Source organism: Miniopterus natalensis, chromosome 20 (assembly GCF_054644295.1).
Source record: "Miniopterus natalensis isolate mMinNat1 chromosome 20, mMinNat1.hap1, whole genome shotgun sequence".
Lineage (NCBI taxonomy): Eukaryota > Metazoa > Chordata > Mammalia > Chiroptera > Miniopteridae > Miniopterus > Miniopterus natalensis.
Genome location: NC_142100.1, coordinates 21,434,276 through 21,456,125, shown reverse-complemented (window position 1 = coordinate 21,456,125; position 21,850 = coordinate 21,434,276). Strand labels below are relative to the sequence as shown.

Here is a 21,850-nt window from a genome sequence, read left to right as displayed (position 1 = left end):
GTCCTGCACTAAAGACTAGAAAGGCCAAGGAGATAGGAACTGGGAAAAAAAAGACATAGCCATGGTCCTCACCAGGCTTGCTGTCCCACAGGTAAACGACACTAGTTAGGAACGTAAATACCTCCCGAATGTTCTGCTGCTCCATCTCGTGCCGCTTGATCATTATTTTCCGCTTGAAGAAACGACAGTTTTTGTCGTAGTACAGTCTCTGCTGAGTGAGGAGGTGGGCTTCCTCTTCAGCCTGTGTGTGCTGCAAGTTCTCTTTATGCTTGGATATCCGCTCTTGCTTTTCTTTCTTGGGTGTGCTATGGTCCTCATTCATCTCCTTCACACACAAAACAGGGGGAAAGAAGAAACCATGCCGGTCTCATCAGCCAAAGGAACTATAACAGTTTACTGCAGTGGTAGATTACATTATTTGGAAAGTAAGTGAGAATGTAAGGACAGAAAGGCTTGGCGTTGCACACCCCCCAGCACCCCACTCCCAACATTTTTTTAATCAATTAATTGAATATCAAGTGAGAGAGAGACTTGTTAGTTTCCAAGTCTCTGACTTCTCAACTCTCAGAAATTATTTGTTCACCCATCAATCAAATACACATTTACTGAGTTCCCATCACGTGACAGGCACTGTACAAGGCACAAGGATACAATGGTGAGCAAAAGAACATGGTATCTACCATCATGGGCTTTTCAGTCTAGAATAAAAATTAATCAAAGAACCATATAAATGAGCTAAGAATTACTGTGATAACTGTTTTGAAGTGAGTTCTTGGTTCTACAAGAATGTTTAATCGAAAATATTGGACCTTGGTAACAACTACGCTGAAATTTGAAAAACCATAGGCATTACCAGTCAAAAAGGAAAGGAAGAATACTCTGGGTAGAGGAAGCAGCATATACAAAACCCTTAGGGTGGATTAATTGAAACATGGTCTGTATCATCAAGGAACTGAAAGGCCAGAGTGTGGTGGAGGGTCACATGAGACGAGGCTGGACAGACAGACAGGACTGTTAGAGGCTTTATAGGCCGAGATAGGGACACTGCTCTTTAGGACAGGAGAAATGAATTTTATATGTAGGGCAGGGTATCATAATGAGATGCATTTCAAAAAGATGATTGGCTGCCATGTGGAAAACAGAATAAAGAAGGCAAGAGTAATGTCCACGGAGATAGCTAGGAGGCTAGTGAGAGATGATAGTTGCTTGGACAAAGGAGGTGGCGAAAAGACCAAGAGAAGTAGACAGGTTTTAAAGACAGGAGGTTAACTGCAAATGTCACTCATTTGAATTTTAGGGAAAAACAGTCTTCATTTGGGATTATAAACTACCTATATTTTCAAAAGGACAAAATTCATAATTATTCCAGTCCCTATGGGTAAAGGGAAGAAAGCAGTGAATCAGAATGGTTAAGATGTTAATCTGTGGGGGAGAGTAAGATGACACTTTTAGAGAAAGCACAGTGTACTTGTCTTTGACTACAACGTAAGATGAATCAATTTCAAGTTCCAACCATTCTAATGGCAAATTGGTGACTACAAATCTTGGTACTCTTACCTCTTTTATTTTTTCCTTACAAATCTTATACTGCTTCTTCTGACTTTCTAAGAAAGTTGTCAAGTCTTTCTTCTGCTGGGCCAAGATCTGTTGCTGGAATTTCTTCTCATCTGCTGCAGCTACCTTTGCCTGCAAAAATGCCAAATATGATCGTGGATGAATTGTTCACATAGAACTCAGCAACATATATTCCCCAGTGCACTGAAAGGATCCATACATGTTGAATAACATAATTTTTGAACAAATAATTAATTAAAAACAAAATAAGAAAATACCTGCTCTGATTTTTCTATATCTTAAACAAAAAAGTCAAAAATTTTACCATTGAAAAATATATTCCCAATTATGGAAAAAATATGAAGGAAAACCATAAACACACACAAAAGATACATGGGATGAGAGGTAAACTAAACTAAGGATTATAATAAAAAAATTTTTCATATTGTTGGTAGCTGAAGGGTTATATTATAAAAATGGATAAACATAACTAGCCAGTTTTATTCCAAGAATCTAACTTTAATTGATTAATTATTCCAACTATCGGATTTCCCAGTGGGGGTCACCTCTAGTATAATAAAGCCAATGACATTTGATTCTTAGGTACCTGCTACAATCCACAACAGTTAGACACCAGGACATTTGGGGGCTCCCTAAATGGATTGAATACAGACCAAATGAAAGATAACCCAATAAATATTTGTTCCTGAAAGTGACCAAATCTAAGTTTTAGGGAACCATTTAATGAAGCACATACATAAACAAGGTGCTTAAGGGATAGAGAGGGAATGGCTGTTCAGGGAATGCTTCTTCTACAATTCTGAAGTTTCCTTTCATGTGGAGAGAGACAGCCTAATTATTGAAACACCCCTGGCACCCTGTCCCCAATCACTCCATCCCCAGGGAGCACATGTTCACCCTGCTCTTCCACACTATGTCAGTCTTATGGGGGGGGTGGCAGGGAAGGTGACTGGTTTAGCATTACTAATGCCTGGGTTAATTTTGTTCAGTAGGATTAGGCCCATTTTTCTTCAGACATAAATCACTTCTCCAATCTAACATCAGTAATAAAGGTGATATTTTGACCCTCTCCTTTGCCCTCTCCTTTGTTTTGAAAATTAGCTTAGAACCTGGATGGGGAAGATAAATATTCTCTAGAATACTCAAGCAATAGCCAGGTTAATTACTTGCTGCAATTAGTCAGGTGCCCATCCCTAGACCAATCAGCTGTAGGCAGGGATTATCACCACCAAAAGGGACTATTTGTAGAGCAGTTTTCCTTTGCAGAGGATTGTGGGTGTGGCAGGCACAGTAACAGACCCAAACTATGCAAGTTTCCATAGGATAGAAGCATCCTGTGTGTGTGGTTTTTAAAAATTTTACCCAGACCCCTAGCAAGGGACTAATGCTCAGAATACATTTGAATAGACAAGAATGTGATACACACCTTTAGATACTATTTTAACTTTTAATTATAATTTTAAGTAGCCCTATAAAACCATCCCCACTCTTCCACTAAAGTAATACGGTTCCTTTATCACCAAAAATCACACCTTCCTGCTTTCTGCTAGCATGCCACTGGCTGGAACAGGCTGGGCATGGCCGTGGCATGCAGGCATGCGTGCACACACTGACCTCCTTTTCTATGATAGCCACTTGCTTCTTGGCCAGCTTCTCCAGCTCGATGGACGAGTTGTTGGCATGCGTCTCCACCTCCTTCTGTAGCTTGAGGCGGTGCTCGTCCATCTCAGCCTTCAGCTTGTTCTCCAGGGCGATCAGCTGCTTCTGGTGCTGGCGCCGCATCCGCTTATAACCTGACATCTGTTCCCGCAACTCGTTCTCCTGCTCATGCTCATGGATCTGCCGTGTAACCTGATTTGGATTGAGGAACAGGACTCAGGTAACCAGGTTCAAGAAAGGCAAACTTCCAGGCAAAGAAGAACCCTCTGGCATAGATTTATCTCTCATTGTCACCAGCAATTTACCTACTATTTCCTGAACACTTACCTGTACTAGGCACTGTGCTGGGTTCTCTTTATATACTTTCTCTCTTATCCTAAAAATCACCTCATTCACTCATTCATTTTATTCATCCATGAGATCACCATTATCACCCCCATTTTAAGATGAAGAAATTGAGACTTGAGGGAATTAATTTATTCGTTCAGCCAAAATATATTTACATGTTTTTGATATATCATTATATACAGGGGTTTACAGTTGTAACATTCCTTTGAGTTAATAAAGCTATTGTAATAAGCATAAGTTCCATGTCTTTTTCCAATGAACAACTGTAAACCTACTTTTGCCCACCCCTGGATATGCTCAAGGTCACGTAGCTAATAAGGAGTGGAGCTGGGATTCAGACGCATTTATGTCTGATTCCAGAGCCATGCTATTTCCACTATACCAGGGTTTCTCAACCTCGGTGCCATTGACAATGAACCAGATAGTTCTTTGTTGTGGGGGCTGTCCTGTGCATTGCAGGGTGTTTGGTAGCACCTCTGATCTATCCACTAGAGTCCAGCAGCACCTCCCAAGTCAAGACAATAAAAAAAATGTCTCCAGACATTGTTAAATGTCTCTGGGAGTGGTATAATCCCTCTGAGAACCACTGCACCATATCAAAGTACCTGTCTGTTTGTCATAGGAATCTGGAATATCCTTTCCAAAATAGTCTGAACAAGACTGATTTACTCTTCTTAATATGAATCAACACAGAGAGAAAGAACTCTCTCGCTTTAAATCAGCTGTCTCCCTCCTCCCCTTCCTTCCCTGCAGAAGAGATGTTAACAAATTACAATACATCTACTTGCTCTCCTGAAGAGGGAAAAACATTTCTGTGATTTTTGGACAGCCACTTTTCTCAGCAGTCTTTCTGTAACTCATTCTCAAGTGAGTGGCCAACAAACTGGAGACTTCAAATGTGAATTTTCGTATCTCATTTCTATCTGATAAACCTTTCCTGATTTTCCAGCCCTTTCTTCAATTTATTACCTCTCTTTATTTTTCCTGTCAGATTCTCTGTCACTTCTTTCTCATGTTTCCTATTTTAGAAAAAAAAAATTACAAAATGATAACTTTAGTTTTGTTTTCACTAAGCAATTGAGTCAATCCTATCTACTATAAGCTACTCCTCCTCAATCTAAACCTCAAACAAGTTTTACTGGAACTTTTCATGCTGCTATTAATTCTGTCTACTATTTTCAGTTTATGGGTCAAAGTGTATTTTGTACAAAGAACAGTCTGTTTCTCTGCTCTTTTTAGAAGGTGTCCCTGCATGTTAGACTGAGTCCTCACTATCAAGCGAGTGCTGTTCTGTAACTGGATAGTATTATCAAAGTACACATTAAACATTAGCCGAACTTTGAAACCTTTCCAGCTGAAACTAAGGCTCGGTTTCATATTCATTTCTCTTTTCTAAAGGACAATCCTCTTTAAAGTATGAGGAGTAAGAACAGACAATATTTCAAGACCCAAAAAGGGGATACCATCACCAAAGAGGCACCCAGCGCTCCAGAGATCATTAATAATCTGCTTTGCCATCACAATTATGTATTTTCTAATGGACTTATTTCATGATAAAAAGGAAGGAAAGAAGTAGTTTGAAATATGTGTGTATATTTCACTTCCTCATGCTTGTGCCTTCCTGAAGTTCAACTGTAGGGATTAAAAACAATTCCAATCAATAGAAAGGGCACCAGTTAGTCCTTTCTGAACTCATTTGTTTTTCAGACAAATACAGTGTCTGTTCGACGGTAATGAGTTTCAGAGATGTTTTATCTGTGTACTTATTTTTCCTTATTTGAGTATTCCTTCTTTAATCAGATTCCCAAAGCTGAGGCATGGCACCCTTTAAAGCTATCATGATACACTTAAACTTGCCAGCAGGATGTTTCACTGGTTTGTGGCCAATAAAGTATGGCCATTTCCCTAAACCAGGTGGCCTAAAGATAAAACATAGATGAGTTGTGTCAAGAACATTTTTCTCTCCTAATTGGTGGGTGAATCTCTGTGAAAAGGGTGGTCCTACTGCATACCAGATCATACAATTATGTGGCAAAAACAAATTACAAAGCCCAACATGCTAGCATTGTACATCATTAAATTCCAGGAGAGACACTTTGCTTTTAAACGCTCCCCATAAATTGAATTATCACCTTCTTAAATTCCTAACATCACCTTACAACTAAACTTTCTGAGTTTCAAAGTTATTGTCTTTTTAGACACAGATAGTGATAGTAAGTTTTATACTTCCATGCTCAAGCTAGATAGATGAATGTAAATAAAAGTATAGGCATATGCTTCATTTGTGAAGTTAGCATAAACCTTATTTTTAAAAATGTTACCTATAGTTATATATGCCCGTGCATTTTAAGTTTAAACTTCGAGTCTGATGAATACACTATTTCGTCAATAAAATTAAAAAGAGTTCATAATTTTCATCATGCTTTATGGTTTACAATGCGCTTTCTCATGTAATTTACCTCTTTAATTTTTATAAAGCCTGGGATTTGAACTAAGGTCCCATGGTTCTGAATTTGCTTGAGGAAACTAATATCACCAAGACAGAAATGAATGAAACTTTCTGTTATGAAGTAATTAAGGGAATCAATACCCAAAAAAATCAAAGCTGAAGAGGGTAGCAAGTCCAAGTTACAAGTCTGAAAATGAGAGAAAGTTGTAGAAATGTAGGCCTGTAGTTTTCACAATCCTGGTCTCAAAAATGTGATCAACTAAAAGTGAACAGTTTCATCTTGCACACCCAGTAGGCTGCTTGGAGACAAATCTCCTTCCATCCCTTACTATATAACTGGCCTTGGGCAAATTACTTTTTTGTTTTTTGAATTTTTATAAGACTTTATTTGAGACAAACTGACAACAACTGCCAGGAAGCAAGATCTCAAAAGCTCTGCAGAATGACAGTTTGCAGTTTCTTAAGTTTTTCAGTTTTCATATGTAAAGAGGAACCACCCCTACAGTGAGATCACTGATGAGATAACACTTATGCCTAACAAGGTGTCTGACACTTAAAAAATGTTCAACAGATGCTGGTTCCCTTCCTTCTCCTGCCAGGCCCTGAGTAATCTGTCTCTTTTCCCTCTACAAAGCATTTCTGGTAACGGGAACATAGATCAGAAGAAGTGAGACTAAGAGAAAGGGCAGGTTTAACAATAAAACTGTACTTATATCCAGGTTGTGGATTATATGGTAAGTATATATAATTTCTGAATTTGAATTATTGACTGTTTTATATATGTGGAATAATATGTAAAAAATAAAAAACCATAAGGGAAGACTGAACTTTTTTCAGAAAGTTTTTATAGCCATCCCATTTTACCCAATTTAATTCCAGTAAAATGTGGTCTTAAAACACACCACTTCACCCAAAGTGTACTATATGCCTAACAAGTACAGAATGCTGCACCAGAAGGCTAATAAGCAACTCACTGAACATGAAAGAGCATGGTGGCTGATGATTACCCTCTTAAGAGATCAAAGCCAACTTACATGATTAATTATATGTAAGAATCAAAATAATGCTTATGATAAAACTGGCCACCCTCACAACTTAGGACACATGAAACCTATAGCAAGTTCTTAAAAAGAATACAATGAGACCCATTTTGGCATTAGGATTTTTGACATTCCACTCTTTGGAATATCTAGGGGGAAATCATTTTAAGTTCACGTGAAAAGTAATGACTTATAACAGGCAATTCTGCCTTATACAGAAAAACCAACAAGAAGAACTTCGAAATGCACACTTATAAATCCAAATTCTGATGTGGTAGCAGGGCTGAAAGATACTTCATTCACTCATTTGTCCACTCATTCCTTCAACACATGTTTATTAAGAGACTTGGGTCATGTGGGATGGGCATACAGATTGGGCAACACAAGGGAAAAATGGTATCAGCAGTGATCTTAGTGAGATTAAGAAGCCAACACAAAGGAAAGAGGAGATATGCAATATTTTGATATACTATCCAGGAAGAGAACACATTTTCATGCAAACAGAACAGTGGGGCTGTGAGAGGTGAAACAGTAGCATTTACTGGAGAGGCTCCAATATTTTCATGCTTGTCTATCAAACTCATTCAGAGACCCAATTTCACAATTAGCTGAATACTTAGGTTTCATTATTTTAAATCCAAATGAAGGCTCCATTTTTATATGAGCTTTTCTACTGAATCAGTAAAACCAAAGTCAAATAATCTATATTTGTATAGATAGAATAATCATTTTCTCCTACATGCTTTCCTGGAGATTAGCAACTAAGAGTTTTATGTCTCCCTCCCTGATGTGTATTCTAATATAAATTCACCCGTGTAGTACATTCCAGTGAGAATTCCTTCATAAGACCAAGAGCTGACTTGTCTGATAGCTATGGTCTTGGTGCTCTTTATATTAACATCTACTATGGGAATAGACAGTGACCCAGGACATTATGAAATTTTAAGAAGAAATGACATCAGATGTAACATCAGCTGAAAACACTCTCACGGGTCACTAACCTAATTAAAATATTAAGATCTCCATTCACCAACAATAAAAACTCAAAAGGCATGTCTCAAAGGCCCAAGAAGTCAGTAATTCTGAAGAACTATATAAACAATTCCTTTCTCCAGATAACGAATCAGCTACGAACTTTCTTACAGAAGAAGAAGAAAGGATAACATTTAAAAGGTTCCATTAAATGCCCTTGATTTTCTTAGTTTTTAAAAATAAGGTCAATAATCTTTCCCTTTAATGATTATAATTAAATATATACTCTAAAGTTTCCTTAGGGTTTCCTCTGGTATCAAAGTTCACAGTCCTTGCTTTTCCTCTGTTACAAATGCAATTGTGCAGGATGCATAATACAATAAAAATCTTAGTTTTAAGGTGCCAAAATAATAAAAACACCCAGCAGTAGAAGCCTATAGCCCACGGGCTTCATACACTTGTCAATGAGCCCATTCAAAAGCACAATGTAGGAAGAAATGCTAAGGGGAAACATCACAAGCTAGGCTTCTTTTAGGTATATAGAAGAGATAGGCTGATAAAACAAATTTGAGGAACCATGATTTTTTTTTTTCAGTTTTGCAAGTCTATTTGAAACATATACTCATCACTTATTTATCTACTAATTGAAAAACTCATTCCTAAAGTCCTCTTTTTGCTGTTCATGCCTGGATCACTCTGTGGCTTGTTATCACTTCCACTAGAAGATTGTAAAGAGTAAAACGAAAATAAATCAGTCCACATAGTATTGCTACCAGTTATGAGAAGAGAAGAGAGGTTTCAACAGTGATTTGACTGTTTGTTATACTGGACCTTCATCTTCCCTTGCTCTTGCTCTTATTCTGACGTCATTTGAGTGATTTTAGTGCTTTTTCATTTGGGGTGGGATCCATGAAAAACAGCAAGATTCATAATATTTTTTAAAAAATCAGATACTTCTTTTTGATATTCCAGTGTCCTAATTTATATATTCCTATTGAAATTAGCCTTTAAAATAATAGAATGGGCGGTAGAGCTGTAGTACTCGGTAATATACATTAAAGTATCCACCCCAACAGTTAGGTTGTCCAAAATGAGATATGGAATTATACAATTGTTCCCACTTTTCCCTTCCATTATTTTTTTTTCCTCTCTAAAAACCACTAGGTAAAATACCACTAAACTCTGACATACTCCCACCAATCCCACTGTGATTCCCAAAGCATTACAGTTGGAGAGGATTTCCACAAAAAACAACTCACTTTGTGGCTACAGCAGCAGCCTATCGGCTACTCTGTTTTTAACTTAACATAGGGGCAGGGGCCTTTTAGCAAATCAAAAGTCCACCAGAGAGACAGTTCCCAGCTGTTCTCTGGATGGGCACTATGAAGCCTGTAGAATTCAGAGGGATTCCTGAGGACTTTGCCTATAGCCCTGAGGTGGCCTAGTAGGGAAGCAGCTTTCATTACCCACAGAGAGGAAGACTGTGATGGCTGATATGTACACAGAGCAGCCCTGGTGAGTCCACAAATGCAAGCGTAAGATCATGCTGCCATGGCAGTAGTAGTATCTTACTTACTAGGAGGTAGGAGAGGTCATGAATATATGATGTGGGAATGAGGGTGTGGCAAGTGAGGAAAGGAGAGAACCTGCCCTAGAGAGGGGAAATCCACTTGGCATAATGTCTGCTTCCCATTCAAAACCTGCTTATGGTGCTCCGATTCTCGGTGGCTGTTCATCTTTTCTCCTCTCATTTCAACAAGAACAGGTCTGAATAAAGGTTACAAGTCTCATAAGAGTCGGTGGTAAGTAGTAACATTCTATAAATACAATATTTCTTCTTTTGTCAGATATCATGGCATGAATATTTATTATTTAATATTTCATGCTTTATTTAGACTCAGAAGCATGTTTTTAGGTGCTTAACAATCACTAGCAAATACATAGTGGACATTTTAAGATCTCCATTACACAGCACAGCATTCATTTAAAATGAAAAATTGCCCATTAAAGAGATTACAAAAAACTTCTCTATGAAGGAACTTAAAGACAGGCTTATTATTTATAAGGAGTGTACATTAAATTGCTTGCTTTTAGATAGCAGCAGGCATAGCAATATGTAGGTGCTTTAACTCCCATTTTCCTTATATTTGGGTTTTTAAAGATTATAATCCATTATCAATTCCAAAGATAATAGAAGCCTTATAAAGACTTGAGAAATAAAAGTGAAAATTAGGTTTAAAAAATAGGACAAGAAAAATAATCATTTCTGGGTCGGCCTTGGATGATGTCATCATAGGTTCTAAATGTAATAGCCAGGCAGTGTACACTAACTCTTCTTGCACATGTAACCTCTAACATCAATTGGGCAAAACAACTAATATTTCAATATTTTTTTTGGCTGAGAAGTGAGATTCAGAAGCAAAAGATTAAAGAGAGTTTAGAGTGCCAAAGATGAAACGATATGAGTGTGTGTGTGTGTGTGTGAGTGTGTGTGAGTGTGTGAGCGCGCACGCGCACGCGTTGGGGACCAAGGGGAGGAGGCATGAAAACTAACTCTTCCAGCACACACCCCTTTTGCTACTACAAGGGCATCCAGCAATCACATTTGCAATAGTAAAAATGCTGAAGGATCCTACAGTATCTTTTCTTCCACAACCATCCCTATCCTCTCCTACACAGCCCTTCTTGCTTTATTGGTGCCAGGAAATTCTTCAGGGGTTAAATGGGGAAGTGCAGCCACTACCATTGTTGCAATAAATAAATGAATGAACCAGAACGAACCAGCAATCCATCCCTGGGAAGCAAGTTATCTTATTTTCTACAATTATATACAGTAGCCGGCAACCATATATTTAAAAAAATTGTTTTATCTTTTGATGTATGTGTATACATTACAGACACAAATGAATCTATATAAAAAGAAGCATAGTGCCCTGCATACACATACATCAAATACCTTTTAAATATTTTTTAGCATTATTATTTTAATGAAAAGACAAACAGCTTTTTAAAAATTAGATGTTAGCAACTTCATCTTAAAGGCCTTTTATTTTGCACATACAGCATATATAAATACACACACACACACACACACACACACACAAAGGTTTTTTTTTCCTCCCCATGCCGTAGACAAAGCTAAAATATCTGAGATCAGGTTGCTATGCCAACAGATTTTTTCTAAAATGAATAAAATTATTAGGAGGGAGAAAACATTCTTGACTCCTTTCCTCCCATCCATGAAGCCGAGAGAGGCTCAGGGAGGGCGAGAGGCTGCCAGATGGGGAGGAGGGGAAGGAAGGGAAGGTGAGCAGAGGGGTGTTTGCTTACCAAAGATGCTGATTTGATCGTGGCAAAGCGCTCTCTGTTCCGGTAGTGGAGGGCCTGGCTCTGGACTGACTGGGTAGGCCGTGGCTCAGGCCTGGGATCGCCGTGGCCCGCCTCATCCCTTATGAATACATGATCCTGCAGAAATGGATGAAAACAAGGAGAAAGTCCAGCTGTGCTCTTTCCTCGCCGGCTGCCTCTCTCTCAGCCCTCTTTCTGCACAAGCACTGCTGTTTGAAATGCATAGTTTAGCTCTCTGCTAGTCCCCGCAGCTCCCACGGTACGAAATGAATAAGCAACACATTGCAGCCTTCAGTTAGGGATGTCAGCTGATCGCTAGTGGGATGCCTTCTGAATCCCTGGCAGGCTTTTCCTTTACCTCCAGAATTACATGTGTGCGAAAGAAAACCAGACGAGAAAAAACAATGCAATGTAAAGACGCCTTAGAACAGTTTGTTTAAAACGCTGTAACCAAATAATTCCTTTAAAAATGTCATGTCCATGTCTAGCAAGGAGGATGCTGGTTGCTTTTAACATAAAAGCGAGCCTCCGCCTCATTCCCTTGAAAGAGCTGCTTGCTCAATTTAATTTTATTCGAGATCTGTTCGGCAGGATCATCGTTCTGCCTAGAACCAGCGTAGGCTTGTGCTGAACTGCCTCTCTATCTTGTGCTGGGAAGATTCGGCAGTCACTGAGGGATCCTGCTTTCCAGTCATGATCGTACACAGTTCTAGCACCTTCTCTCTACAGCTCTGAAAGGATTTTTTTTAGATTTAAAGAGACAGGCATACAATTTTAACCAAATGATACTTTCACAAATTCTTCCTCAACTCAGTCTCGGTATGCTTGCTGGAGTGAGTGAAGCTGGAATTTAATGCCCTTGACTGATTTAATCATGTCTATGCTTCTTGATAGGCAAAGATGATTAACCTTATTGTAACGCCCAGTGAAAAAATACCACTCCCTGGAAGGATAGTAATGGATGTTTCTTAAATGCAATTGAAATGACTTTTAAAGGGGAAAATGCTTTCAAAGGGTGATGGGCCTCTCTATAAAAGATGGAGTGGCCAGTCAGTGAGGAGCTCTAGCCCTGCTGGAAAGACAACACTATAATAACTAATAGCCTCAAAAAGATGTACAACCACGGGGGATTTTTAAATAGTACATGCTCAGGACAGTGAAGGAGAAATTAATTCTCTTATTTCCCTAGGGGTTTAGGAGAAACCATTTGTGAGAATTCAGATTTGCATTTTGTCCATGGCTACTTGAAATTTTTTATAATTGTCCTTTGCTTTATCAGCAAACAAAATTAAAGGTTTAGAAAACACTAAATTTTATTATATAGCCTAAAATTTTGATAAGTCAAAACACATATATTCCTTGAGGGATATTTGATTTTACATCCAGGTTTTTATGTAAAAGTCAAGAGCCAAGATTAAATTTATCATTGGGATGATTTTCTTTTTCCTTTTGTAAATTTAGAATGCTTCAGAATGTTGGGATGGTATCTCCCATTATATCTATATTTAGAGGGTTTCAGTTTACTGTATAGTGGTCTATTTTTTATTTTTTTTTATAACGAAGGGACCCTAAATCCCATTGAGGGCACAAATATCAAATTTAAGGGATGTTCTACTATTGTACTGTGCCATAAGATAGCCACTAGCCACATGAATATTTAAATTAAATAAAATGTAAAATTCAGTTCTTAAGTCACACCAGCTATGTTTCAACGTAGACACTAATTATGGCTACCATATTGAACAGTGCAGATATAGATTGTTTCCATCACTGCAAAAAGTTCTATTAGTGCTGAAGGTTAAAAATACATTTCAACCCATATTTTTCAAATTTATTAAAAAATAATAGATCAATTAAATTTTTTCTACATTATTTTCTGGGAAATCTAAACTCTTATTTCACAGGTGTGGGACTAATATTTATGCACTAGGTTTAGGTTCTAGAGAGAAGGGCTACCATTCACATTGCTGAATGTTCACGAATAAATTGCATTTATCTTCAAAATTGACCTTACTTAATATTACAGTACCAGAAAAACAAGAAGCTTTTAAATGCCAGCAAGCAGAAGGGATAGTCTAGGTAGAGTCCTGAGGAGTCACAGTGTTGGTGAAGATTAGTTAGGTAACATTAAGTGCATTGACTGAGGTCTCAAATGATGTGGCAGCCAGTGTTTCAAATTGTTGTAACTTGATTTACAATGATAACCAGTGACACTAGAATCCACACTCTTCACAGAACAGATTAAAACAAAACATATTTATGTGCAAATATATATAATTTTCGTATTATTACTTTGGTTTTGCTCAGATAAAAATGAACACTTTTGGTTAGGATCCTGCTTTATCAAATTAAAAGTTACATTTTATTAGTTAAGTTTTTAAACTTAAGGATCTTGGAATACACTGGAAAAGTTAAAACTCGAAATCATAGTGCTTTTAGTTGACACACAACTAATTAAATAACCCAGTAAGGTATATTTTAAAACTAATGCTATTTTAGAAGTTAGTCTGAAGAATAGGTCCAACATTTTAATATACTTTAAATATAATGCTAACAGCATAATCTTTGTTTAATACCCTAACATTTTTTCTTTTAGAAAAGAGTTTTTAGTTTTCCATAGCAATTTCATAACAGAGATTACCAACACTAAGTTATGCAAGAGAACACAAAATGGGGCAAAAGAGTGGTTATCCATTACAAGTATGTAGGAAAATGAATTTTAAAATAGTGAATGCCTTTGCATATAATAAGTTCAAAACTCTGAAGACAACTTAAATAACGGAGCCATTTTAAAATAGGGGGATGTGACTTGAGAAGCAAGTACAAACAAATGAAACTATCACCTGCACTGGATATGCTGTCGTTTGCGATATTGTCCTTTTAAGTAGCAGTCCCTTTGCAAATGACTGTACTTGGCTCCCAGAGTTTCTGAACTAAACACATTTTAAGATTAATGGTGGAAAAGGTCAGTTTGCTATTTTATGTGGTTAGGCACCTATGAAGATTATTTACAAATGATGGGAGGGCTATCTTCTTTGATGTTGAAGAATGATTTTAGAATATGAAGAAAAACGATCATGTTCTACTTTATTATGACAAAATAGCCCTGGCCGGTGTGGCTCAGGTGGTTGGAGCAACGTCCCATACACCAAAAGGTTGCAGGTTTGATTCCCAGTCAGGGCACATGCCTAGGTTTTGGGTTTGCAGTCAGGGTGTCTGTGGGAGGCAACTGGTCGATGCTTCTCTCTCTCAAAAAAAAAAAAAAAAGAATAAATATATCCTTGGGTGAGGATTAAAAAATTTAAAAATATTGTTTAAAAAAAAGACAAAATATATGACTTGGTTATAATTTATCTTTAAAACATTGTCGCCCAGGAACAAACAAACTAGCTCTTTGAAATACCAGTATGATCAGGGACCAGTTTTCAGTAAATCTGTTAACCTGGTATATTTATAACGTTCTTTCATTATAAGAAATAAAACTTCTTTAGATTTAAAAACAAGCTGTTGTAATGTCTGCTCCAAATCTTTAATAAAAAAAACTTGAACTTTATACAATATAGTGAAGTATGTGAAGCATGAGGTACAAACTCTTTACTATTATACCCTGGACAGGGGGCTTTACTTTTACTTAGAAGTTTTCCCTAAGTGTCTGAATAGCTATGCTTCTAAAATGAAGATTTATAGTGTAGCCACTTGTTTAGAGTTTCTAGCTTAACTTGAAATTAGTCCTGGAAATCACTCCTCTGAAATCACTCCAGGTGTAAGTGTCAAGCTCTGGGGCTAGAGGAAGGGGAGAAGATGGAAAAGGGCACCTTAACCTGGAAGGACGGCCATCGGGGAGAAAAAAGGACAGCAGAATGCCGAGGGTAAAGAGGTTACCACAGAGAGGCGTGTGCAGAGCTGCTCTGTTAAGAAACATTACCTTCATATGTTAATTTACTTTTACTTTGTCAAATGTGAGTTGAAGAGTCAAAGAACCCACGCTGCTCTTCAGCAAAAATAATAGGAAAGGCCACTGAAGCAAGTGAAAATTAAACTACAACATCCTATCCCCTCAAGGACATTTTTTTTTTTTTTTTCCTTCCACAAAATTGGTGAAAGCTGTTCTTTTTTTACAGAACGGGGAAAAAAAAAGACTAATAGGAAGGGCCAAGTAAAGCTTTAGGAGTTAGGATAGAATGGTTTTTAAAAAATAATCGCTAAAAAGGGGGCTATGATGACTCGATTTCTTTAGGGATATCTAAAATAACAAATAAATAAAGAAATACTTTTAACATATGAAAGTCTAATGATCTGTATGAATAGAAGGCAGCAGCAGGCAAAGAACTAATTTCATACTTTAACAAAATAAAGTCTACGTTTCAGTTGGCAAATTAAGAAAACAGACTTTGTTGCTCTCTCTATTCTCACTTAGAATAGTGGCTTAGCCTTTCTGCTTAGGCTGATATTAAAATCTGTTTGCCACTACTATATACACAATGATTTTAAGGAGTATGCTATATACATAATAATTTTAAGGAGTTGAGTGCAGGCTCAGAGGCAGGCTAGGTGACAGCAAAAAACTAATCTGGATTAAAACTTTGCACTGGAACCACTTATGAATAGTCAAGAATTGGGGTGCATAGTTGTATCCTATAAAGTTCCCCAAATATTTATTGAGTGCTTACTATGTGGCAGACACCATGCTGGACAGTACGTGATGAGAGGGGTCCTTGAGGAACTACCAGTCTAGAGAAATGAGGATACTCCTGTTATTGGAAAAAGCAGTGTGGCAACACTAGCAAGGGGAAAATAAATAAGCGTTTAAAGTTTATTTTGTCAGAATATACTTTTGGATTTACCAAATCATTCTTGCTCAAAAGGAAGATTAGATTAGGATTCCTTCAGGGCCTGGGAAAGACCAGAGTAGAGGCAAAGACCGGAGAGAAAGAAGTAACCTGAAATTCTGGTGTCAAAGGAAATTTTTCACTGTCCCACTTTACATTTTTGGGGCTTGATCTGTGACAGAACTGTCCTTCTAAAATCAGGGCACCTTTTTCTGGATGCAGAGCAGTTAATTGCAAGTCACGCTCTTACTAGTTACATATGGCCTTTAAAAGTTTACTTCCTATATAAAATGATAATCTGTTTCATATCTATGATTTAATTAATTTAGGGTATGTCTGCTTGATTGTAACAACCCAGGGGGGCAAAAATTCCCCACCCTTATTCTTAGATGTTCATATTTATTAAGCATGTTCCTATTGTCTAGAGTATTATTATTGGAGAAACTCTATTCACTTAAATTTTTAATGGGGGGAAATAGGGGACATCTATAATACTTTTAACAATAAAGATAAAATTTTTAAAAATGCTTAAAATTATTTAACTCTTTTAATCCATTATATTCAATGAACCAAAATAGCATGATGTTTAAAATCTGGTAATTAATTCATTCCTTCTGTGTGTGTGTGTGTGTTTTGTTGTTGTTGTTCACTCATTCATTCCACAATTATTTACTGAGTACTATGCTGTGCCAGGCACTATTATAGGTGTTGAGATACAGTGCAGAACAAGGAAGGCATAGTCTTTCCCCTAATAAAATTTACATTTTACTCATAAAATAAACAAATTAATAAGTAATATAATTTTAGATAGTGACAAGTATTAAATAGAAAATAAAATGAGATAATGAGGTAATGGGTAGAACATGTTTATAATATGGTAATTTAGTGATTCTAAAATAATCTTTGTGGTCACCCTGATGACAGCCTCAGATAAGCACCACCTCCTTTAAGGAAGGACATGCTGCTGGCAGTGGTCTTCGGCTGTCAGCTCTTTGAGGAGCTGCCTCGGCTGCAGAGGGCAGCCTTGCCCAAGTTCACACCCTTCCCAGGTTGCTCATTTCATTGACCGATCTAGGTTGGGGTACTAAGGCCTGGCCATTCTGGCCCAACTCTAAAGGACCATTTTAGCTCCAGAGCTCCCAGTGGGGTTGTCTGAGGCTGCCACTGGGCCTACATCTCAGCTTAACTTTGCCCTCTAATCAATGTTGCTTCCTTCTTGTCCCTTCCACAGGTCTTCATCCCAAAGGAAACTCCTAATAATAATTTAAAAAAACAAAACAAACCCCTGCTGTGAGAAATCATCTCAGCTCTGCTTTGTGAAGAATCCAACCTGTGACATAAATGTTACCTGTACCTACCCACATGTAATATGTTGTACTTACCATCCCGTCTCTATGGAGAAAATGGGACTGATCAGGGATTTTAGAAAACAAAACCAAACCAAAACCCCAACCCTTTGCAAGGGAAATCTTAAGTGGAATCCAAATATATAAGGTAAGAGATGAAGCAGACCTTGTCCATTGAGAGTTTAAGATCCTATTTCATTTGTATTCTTAAGCAGAAAACTTTTAGAAATTCAAGTGAACCAACAAATACTATAAACTATCTGAATATTTTGTTTCTATTGTGTTTAAAGATGATATATTTTTAAGCACAGATATACCATATTTAACATTAAGTTTTCATATATAATATGTTCTATTTTTATAGTCTGCTTATATATTTTTTCCTCTTTTTATTGTAAAATACTATAAATTTACCATGTTAACCATATTTTTAAGTGTACAAGTTCAGTACACTATCCCCATTAAATAACAACTCCCCATTTCTCCCCTCTCCTTAGCCCCTGGCAACCACCATTCCACTTTCTGTCTCTATGATTTTGACAACTCTAAGTACTTTACATAAGTGCAATCATACAGTATTTGTCCTTTTGTGACTAGCATATTTCACTTAGCATAATGTCACCATGGTTCATCCATGATGTAGCATATGTCAGAATTTCCTTCCTTTTTAAAGCCGAAGAATATTCCATTGTATGTATATACCATACTTTGCTTATCCATTCATCTACGGATGGACACTTGGGTTCCTTCCACATTTTAGCTAATGTGAATAATGCTATCATGAGCATTATGGGTGTACAGATATTTCTCTGAGACTCTGCTTTCAGTTCTTTTTGGCTATATACCCAGAAGTGGAATTGCTGGATCATACGATAATTCTACTTCTTGTTTTTTTAGAAACTACATACAGTTTTCCACAGCAGCTGTACCATTTTACATTCCTACTGCAGTGCACAAGGGTTCCAACTTTTCCGCACCCTGGTAAACACTTATTTTCTTTCTTTTTCTAACAGTAGACACCTTAATGGGTGTGAGGTGTTATTTCAATGTATGCTTTGATTTGCATTTCCCTAATGACTAGTGGTGTTGAGCATCTCTTCATGAGCTTACTGGTTATTTGTACATCTTCTTTGGGGAAATGTCTGTTCAACTCGTTTGCTCATGTTTGATTTGGGTTGTTCGTTTTTGGTAGTTGAGTTTTAGGAGCTCTCTATAGGTTGGGTTAATTAATTAATTCCTTATTAGAAATGCAATATTTTATATGAAAATATTATAAATGCAAAATATTATATGTGCAAATATGATTTACAAATATTTTCTCCCAGTCTGTGGGCTGCCTTTTGACTCTGTTGATAGTCTTTTGATTAGCTTGCTTATATTTTAAAATTAACTAATTCAAAGTTTTATTTGCAAAGGTTTTTCAATTTTCTTCCATCACATTTCCTCTATCTTATAATAAAAAAGAAATACATTATATAACTTAAATTCTTCCTGACAAACATTTTTGTGTGGATCAAATACATCTACCTTCTACTTCAAAATATAAATTAACATCCATTCTTCTTAAGTGATTGCACCAGGGAGGAAAAAGTACTGAAAGACCCATGTCATTACAAGAAAGCTCTACATCAGCACACCAAAATTAAAATGAAAACCCTCAATGAGTTTGAGACCAGAGACTTCTTGATTATACCAGTAGTACCTTTCTTCTAATTCTAGGTTGCCATTTGAGGAGTCCTGGAGTAAAAAGATCCAATGGAACGTCTCCTCTTTTTCTATCTATACCCATGGAGCCCCAGAGGTAATAGAAAGGAAAGGGCCAGATGTCAGCATCCATGAAAGCTCCTTCCAAAAAGAGGGCCTCACAAAACCTTCTTTTCTACCCTTCAAATATATGATCGCTTGCCCATATTCAAAGGCCAGCTGGCAATGCTGAACTCTTAGCACATTTCTACATCCTTCTGATGTCACTCCTTTCCATGGCTTTCTGATAATCTGAGTCCTTGCTGTCTTTCTGGTCTCAATCTACTCTCCACATAGCTCACCAAGCTCTAACCTTTCTGACCTTTCCCCTCTTCCTTGAACACACAAAGTTCTTTTTGTCTCCAGTACTTTGCACATGTTGCTTTCTGACTCACCCCATCTCTCACCCCAAGTTAGCTAACTTCCACTTGTCTTCAGAGTTTTAGCTTAAGTGTCACTTTATTGGGCAGGCCTTCCCAACTCGCTGCCAGATTAAACCCTCCTTTTACCCAGAGCAAGTTTCATAATTACATGGTACAGTTATTTGTATGATTATTTGCTTAATTTCCCTTACAGATAATGAGCTCCATGGAAACACCAAGTCTGTTCTATTTTCTCTGTATCCACAGGGCCCACCATAGTTCCTGGCACATAACAGGGGTCCCCACCAGTATTAGTTGAATAAATGAATAAGTTAATCAGTTCAGAAAATAAATATGTATACCCTCCACTATTCACAACCAGGGACCAATGTATTTTCTCCTGCCCTTCATCCTTACCTGTTTAATTTTCTTTCCTTCCCAAGAAAAATGCACAACCAACAGAAGTCTAAGTGAAAAAAATTCTTAAACATGCTGTCTCACTGGAATTAGAATGTGATCGCTGCCATTTATTAAAAATAAGTGCATACACACCTCAAATATATCTAATAAGGACAAAATTATAAGGGATTTTTTTCCCTATAATTCCATTCTATGAACTTCTTACCTAAAGTCACTCAAAACACTTTTGGGAATTCCTCCAAAAAATTATTGATAATTCTGTGAAACACTCATGTTACAGAAATTGCTTTGAAAGATGCTTAAAATTTTTTTTCATAAAGTATTTCAACCTGTGAACCATGATACGCTTGTATAAAATGTGGATATTTAATTGGAAATGTAAAGTAAAAATAAAAAACAGAATCATTCATTCAAAAGTCAGAATATTTAAGGTGGCAGGAAGCTAGTCTTGGAAGAATTAGAAATGATAAATCCAAGAAACAATAGAAAAGAGTAGAAAGTGTTTCTAAAACACACAGTATGTTAGGAATATATATAAAGAAACATACTCTGAAAAAGCATACTTCTAAAAGGGCACACCCACGGGGTTTTACTCTGGAAGCTCTTAAGGTCTACAGTATGAAAGTTACTGGTTTAGAGAGAGACTTACTGGTTTCTTTGACTTGGAGATTTATGTAATTTAAAAATTTTTACTTATTGATAGTGGTAGACATCAGAGGAACAAGGAGAGGAAGATAAAGACGTAGGCACAGATATAGCTTCCACTGTCCTTCATTACCTTTTTACTGTAAGAGAACTTATCCAGGCTAGGTTTAGCCCCACAATTCGGTTGTAAAAAGGTAACTGAAATATCTGGATGCTAAGTGCCCTGAGCTGGCTTCACTATGATTGACAAAGCCTACAGCTCTGAACAGGACTGTGAAACCTACCTTCTTGTGCACAACAGAGGAACTGGAATTTACTGTGCTTTCGTCATCATGCATCATGACAAGTTCAGAGCTGCTCTCCTCCATGACCTCCTGCATGCTATTCACACTGCTGCTCTGGCTGCCTGTGCTCACAGACATGCTTGGGATAGAATGGTTGCTGCCCAGGCTGTCCATTTCCCTGCTCAGGCTGGTTCCATGTTCGCTGTCCTATAAAAATGGGGCACTCGGGTTAAAAAAAATGACTGGAGATAAAGCGCCAATCCATTGACTAAGCTATTAAGCACATTCAGTTTTGCAGTGCCAGGTTGCTTTTCTGCCAAATCTGCAAAGATAAACTTTTTATGTAGTGGCTCCACTACTCCCCCACCATTTTCAGACATCTCAGATTCACTCTATGCCTTCCCCAGGGGCCATTCCGGACATGAGTCATAAGGCTCCAAATGCTGCTATCCCAGGGCTTTCCCCTGTCATATGCAACTATCATATTATATTATTGTATTGCTATTCAGTAAGCAGAATCAGGCCAGGTTTGTAAGAGACCTTCAGGAACATCAAGGTGCTAGAGAAATACTGCAGGCGACAGGTGACCTCTAGGATATTTGCAAATATGTCAGTGGTCACTTGAAATTAAAATAAAGTAAAAAGAGTTTTCAGAGGTTTGACAAGCAATATACTCCTTTGCAAGTCATTATTGAGTAACTTTATAGCTAAGCAGGGATATTATTAATTCTACTGTCCTGGATAGGTAATTAAATTCTGCCTCCCTTAAGCAATTCTATCATGCTTACCTCTGTAATTTTATTAAATATATCTGTTAAATAATATTGGCA

General features: G+C 37.3%; 1 protein-coding gene across 1 annotated transcript in view; it reads right to left on the bottom strand.

The window, feature by feature from the left end:
• The window catches only part of TAOK3 (TAO kinase 3), a 63,977-nt gene that overhangs the window by 15,238 nt on the left and 26,889 nt on the right, over positions 1 to 21,850 (bottom strand). The window contains exons 12-16 of the mRNA XM_016201613.2: positions 21,021 to 21,227; positions 11,374 to 11,508; positions 3,190 to 3,426; positions 1,558 to 1,686; positions 122 to 325 (exon numbers count right to left, since the gene is read on the bottom strand). Of these exons, the coding sequence (XP_016057099.2) occupies positions 122 to 325; positions 1,558 to 1,686; positions 3,190 to 3,426; positions 11,374 to 11,508; positions 21,021 to 21,227 (912 nt within the window). The remainder of the gene's footprint in view (positions 1 to 121; positions 326 to 1,557; positions 1,687 to 3,189; positions 3,427 to 11,373; positions 11,509 to 21,020; positions 21,228 to 21,850) is intronic.